This window comes from Aplysia californica, unplaced genomic scaffold (genome assembly GCF_000002075.1).
Source record: "Aplysia californica isolate F4 #8 unplaced genomic scaffold, AplCal3.0 scaffold00359, whole genome shotgun sequence".
Lineage (NCBI taxonomy): Eukaryota > Metazoa > Mollusca > Gastropoda > Aplysiida > Aplysiidae > Aplysia > Aplysia californica.
Window position 1 is genome coordinate 108,030 of NW_004797629.1, and position 5,756 is coordinate 113,785.

General features: G+C 41.2%; 1 protein-coding gene across 1 annotated transcript in view; it reads left to right on the forward strand.

Annotated features, from left to right (window-relative positions):
- Window positions 1–508: 508 nt before the first annotated feature.
- LOC101855656 (sodium-dependent multivitamin transporter) overlaps window positions 509–5,756 on the forward strand; it is a gene marked incomplete at its 3' end in the record, with an annotated part of 17,041 nt that continues 11,793 nt past the window's right edge. Inside the window, 1 exon segment of the mRNA XM_035971003.1 lies at window positions 509–664. Coding sequence (XP_035826896.1) covers window positions 509–664 — 156 coding nt within the window.

Here is a 5,756-nt window from a genome sequence, read left to right on the forward strand (position 1 = left end):
TCCTTCGTCCTATTTTCCATCTCGCGCGGTGCATGAGGCCGGTGAAGGTCAAACGTGACCGAACTGACCGCTCCGTTTCCCCCAGAGAGGTTGAAACATCAGCGGATGAGATGGAGAAAGAAATAACGGGTGCGCAAATTTAAACGCCGCGGATTATAATAGTACTTGTAGGGAAAACCTCTTCGAGGACGCTGAGGCAGAATTGTTGCTGGAGGATGAAGTGGGTCCACCCATTTCGGACACATTAGCAAAGTTTGTCGCCAATCGTTTCCAAAAGAAATTAAGCGACAACATTCTGAAGAAAAAAATAGGGGAATACAAACAACCATCCAATTGACCTCAGCTATCTGCTCCGCAGACAAACAATTTCATATGGAAAGCCCTCCAGGCACCATACCGTCGAAACGATGCGCGCCTTAGAAACGCACAAACCAATATTGCCAAGGTCGCCACGGCAATTGATAATATCCAACAAAGAAATGAGAGAGATCTTGATTTTCAATCGACCATGGGGCACCTTTTGAATGCCTTGTCAATCATGGGACACACGCATCAGCATCTGACAGCGTTCAGAAAAGATGCTCAGCGCTACGCGCTTCCATATGATTACAAAGGAGTGTGTGATGTCGAGGCTGGAAACAGCAAACTGCTTTACGGAGAGGATGTAAAGAAAACTCTCCGAGAAGCGAAAGAAGAAAAACGATTGGCTTCCAGCCTCACACAAAAAAGCAGTTACACTGCAAAATCATTTAACAAAGGCAAGTCTTTTTTAGGAAGACAGAAGCCCTTCGAGCAAAAACAACAAAAGGGTCGCCAGTTCCAAAAACGCCCTTTTCGACAGATGGGACAACAGTTCCGCAAAAAGCAAAAATAGTGGAAGAAAACCCTCAGGTAAGTGAAAAGGTCATGAACGACAATAGCTCTGTAGCAATTGACTGTCTCGTAGAAGAAATGAATGCTTTCCAAGCAGGTCAAATCAAAGACAAGATATCAGAATGGCGGACACTGACATCTGACTCTCAGATCCTTGAAATGGTACAAGGAACAAAAATTGACTTTAGCTGTGAAAGTGCACAACCATATTATTGCACTAATCAGAGCATTTCCTTTACTCAAGAGGAAATGACAGCTATAGACAAAGAAATATCGAACCTTTTACACAAGAAAGTTATAGTTGAAACCTTGCACGAACAAGGTGAAGTTGTCTCTGGCATCTTTACGAGAGAAAAACAAGATGATACCTTCCGGGTGATTCTGAATTTGAAAAATTTGAACAAGAACTTAGTTTACAAAAAATTCAAAATGGAAACCCTAAAGTCTGCGCTCACCCTGCTTAGTCCAGGCTGTTTTATGGCTAGCATTGATTTAGTTTCGGCTTACTACAGTGTCCCCATAGCAGCAGAACATCAGAAATTCTTGAAAATCCAATGGAAAGACAAACTGTTTAAATTTACTTGTTATCCTAACGGCTTGGCTCAAGCGCCATGCAACTTCACAAAGCTTACCAAACCCACATTTTCCCATCTTCATAGTATCGGTCATGTCAGTACGAGCAAAGATAGTACAAGACAAGATGGGCCACTTCTCTCTTTGAGCCAATTAAAAAAGTGTCCTCAAAATTTGGTGGCGCCCTCTTCACAAAAGCGCACTCTTTGCGAACAGAGTTACCCTACTTGAGTTTTAAAAAATCAAAGTGAAACTAGCAAGTTTTGGGATAAATTTCGGAAGAACGCTTTTTAAAAATGATTACGCTGACAAAAAACCTCTTCCGGAGGAAAAGGAGATGGTTTTCTTCGTTTAATTTGACTTTAGAATGAAGGGCGAGAGGTCATTAAAATTCTAAAAAACCTAAAACTCCGCACTGAACATACCCGAACTGCTGATGAACAGCAGTCGATCTGCGCACGCAAGGAGGTGCTATTCCTATTCTTCTTCTGGAAAAACGAAAGAGAGCTTCAAAACAGACTGCAGCGCCATCTGAAGCAAAGAGCATACTTCCTGCGGACACTTTTTAGGCTGAGTGGCCCATCTTGTCTTGTACTATCTTTGGTACGAGTTATCTCGACGATTCATTGCTTGTGGGAAACACCGAAAAAGAATGTGAGAAGAATGTGTCAGATACAGTTTCCCTATTTAATCGGCTGGGTTTTGTGGTTCACCCACACAAATCGTCATTCAACCCCTCTCAGAGAATTATATATCTGGGGTTCGAAATTGACTCAGTCACAATGACTGTTTATCTGTCAAAAGAAAAAAGGGAACGAGTAGAAAGGCACTGCAAGGCATTCTTACGAAGGTCGGCCCATCCCGTACGAGAAGTAGCTCGTCTAATCGGCTTACTAGTATCACGTTTGGCCCCGCCCACTACAGATGCCTAGAAAGGGAAAAGGTGCAGGCAATTAAGAAAACTAGAGGAAATTGGGATAGTGTGATGCAGTTGTCGAGAACGGCACTGGAAGAAGTTAAGTGGTGGTACCAGCACGGATTGTCTAGTGTTTCCCCGATTTCTCGCCCGGATATCCGGACCTAGTAATTTTCAATGGCGCGAGCCTCTTTGCGTGGGGCGCTGTGTGCGGAAATGAGAAAACAGGGGGGGGGGGGGGCGTGGACAGTAGAAGAGAAAGAACCTCGTATCAATGAATTAGAACTATTAGCTGCTTTCTTGGCTTTAAGATCCTTTTCCAAAGGGCTAAAAAACGCAGTCATCAGAATCTTTGTTGACAATACCGCAACCATGGCTTGTTTGAACAAAATGGGATCCTCCAAATCCCTCTCACCAGATAATTTATCAAAGAAAGTCTGGGCATGGTGTGAAAATAAAAACTTGTAGTTATCAGCAACATGAATAGCTGGGAAAGATAATGTAGATGCGGACGGACAAAGAAAGTAGAACAATCAACATTGACACAGAATAGATGTTGAGCGCATCTCTATTGAAATCTTCACTTTCAGTGCCACAAATTCAAACCAGACATTGATCTTTTTGCCTCCCGGCTAAACAAACAATTTCCAAAATACGTATCCCACAGAGCAGTTCCCGATGCTTTATCGCTCGATGCTTTTACAATGAACTGGAAGGGTTTAAAATGGTATGCTTTTCCACCTTTCTCTCTCATATCCAGAGTCATACAAAAGGTGAAGAAGGGCGAAGCAGACGGGATCATCGTAGCAGCATGCTGGCCCACACTGCCTTTTTTCCCTCTGCTGATGCAAATCCTCGTCGAAAAGCCAGTCCTTCTATCTGCAAGAGAAAATTTTCTCCACCTACCAAGCAGTCCGGACCAGAAACATCCTTTGCACTAAAAGCTTCGCTTGCTAATATGCAAAGTGTCAGGGGAAAATACGAAAGCGAAGGCTTTTCTGGAGCTGCAACCGACCTTCTCATGTCCTCATGGCGAAATGAAACAAAGAAGGCGTATCACCGATACATTGAAGACTGGAAGCGGTACGCGGTCCTCCAACAAGTGGATTCAATTTCGCCGCCATTAAACGTTGCACTCAATTTCCTTGCTACATTAGTCACGGAAGGGAAATCGTACTCTGCTTTATGCATTGCAAGGTCTGCCCTGGCATGTTATATCAACGTGGAACATTTTTCAGAATCTTTTGGTAACCTGCCTCAAGTTAGGAGATTTATGAAAGGAGCTTTTGAATCTAGACCTAGTCTGCCTCTAAAAAGCAGAGTAGCCACTTATGTAAACACAGTACTTTCTTTTCTAGAAACATGGTACCCCCATGAAAGCCTCACTTTAAAAGAACTGTCCTTAAAGCTCGTCATGTTGTTGGCCCTCCTGTCCGGACAAAGGTGTCAAACTTTGTATAAATTAGACACTAACTACATGACTTTGAAATCAAACAAATGTATATTTTTCATTTCAAATCTGTTGAAGCATTCTCGAAAGGGTTGTCACCAGAAGCCTCTAGAATTTTTGGCATTTGAAAATTGCCCACAGCTTTGCATCGTAGAAATACTGACTGTGTATTTGAAAATGACAGGAGAGCATAGGAAACACAACAACACAAGTCGTCTCCTGATCAGTTTCAAAAGGCCACACTTGCCCATAAGTAAGGACACATTATGCAGATGGATTAAATCTGTTCTGGACCTGGCAGGTATTGACACTGCATTCTCTGCGCAGAGCACTAGCTCTGCGAGCACATCAGCTGCCCCTGAAGCAGGTGTCCCACTCACTACAATTTTAGAGGCAGCAGGCTGGACGCAAGAGAGTACCTTTACTCGATTTTACAAAAAGCAAGTAAAACACAACTTCGGACAACGTCTGCTAGACACATACTTTTCAAAATCCACATGACTTATTGCATTTATTGATCGGACATTATATATCAATATCTATACATGTATTATACTGGCATCATTATTACAAAACGTGTAAGGATTGAAATATTCTGTATGTTAATCACCGTACTACGGTTTTGCTTTGGTTCATTGGCCGTTACTGGTCACCACTCTGTACATATTATCATCCCATGACAAGGCATGGTGGGAAAATGATTCTTTCCTTCATGCAGACTAAAACTGATTTATTGCATTGAGCAGTTGGACTTTACAAGTCTATGCTGTGTATAATATTGTCACTGCAATTCATAAAGTTGAAGGATGTTTACTTCATTTGAATAGCTCATGTTTACATTGCATTAGTTGATGGACAGAGTACATGCGCCTTATTTGTGTATAATTATCTCATCACAAATCAGGGAGGACAAGGTTTCTTTATTTCATGCAGCATGAAACTGATTATTACACTGATAGATTGGACATTACATGTCAACTTTATACGTACGGTATCATTATCTCATCACTTGTTTAGTGGAAGAAAACTCTTTACTTATGCAACAAGAAGTAAGATAATTCCATTTAATTAAAAAACGATTTGACATTACTTGTCTATACCTCATACCACTATCTCAACACAATTCATGGCGTTGGAAAATGTTTTACTATTTTCAGTGTTACTGATTTGTATAAATGGACTAGACATTGCATGTCCCTTTTTCTTCTTTTAACTTTATTCCGCATGCATATGATTTATTGCATTTAAGTGTTCTGCATATTACGCATGCAGATATCATTACTATGTCACCACATATCATCTTGAAAGAAAATTCTTTACTCATATATTCACAATGTTATTTGGATTATCAGCTAAACAGCAAATAAACACTCATGATGATTTACAAATTGTTTTACAAACATATTATTCTTATTATGTGACAATGTTCTCTTTGGCTTTGCTTGAAAGGCAGTTGTCCTAATTCGGTTTAGCGACTCGATATTCACATTCTGGCTCTAAAGTCTCATCTTACCTCGAAGCCCTGATGGCTTGCGAGATAAAATTAAAGAAACATGCGATCTTACCTGGGTAAGTGTAGCTTGTTTCTGATTTTGTCGAGTAAGTCATCAGGAGCTGAGTGGGAAGATGCCCACCCTTTCCCTCCCTTTTGAGACAAAGTCAAAGCATTCCATGCTTTAATTTGAGAAAATGTCAAAAGCATTCCATGCTTTATGATGACAAAATTGGGAATGTGACTATCGTGATCTAAAGTGTGACTAGCGGCGCGAAACGCAGGCCTTCTCATCTTCCCACTCAGCTCCTGATGACTTACTCGACAAAATCAGAAACAAGCTACACTTACCCAGGTAAGATCGCATGTTTCTTTAATTTTATCTCGCAAGCCATCAGGGCTTCGAGGTAAGATGAGACTTTAGAGCCAGAATGTGAATATCGAGTCGCTAA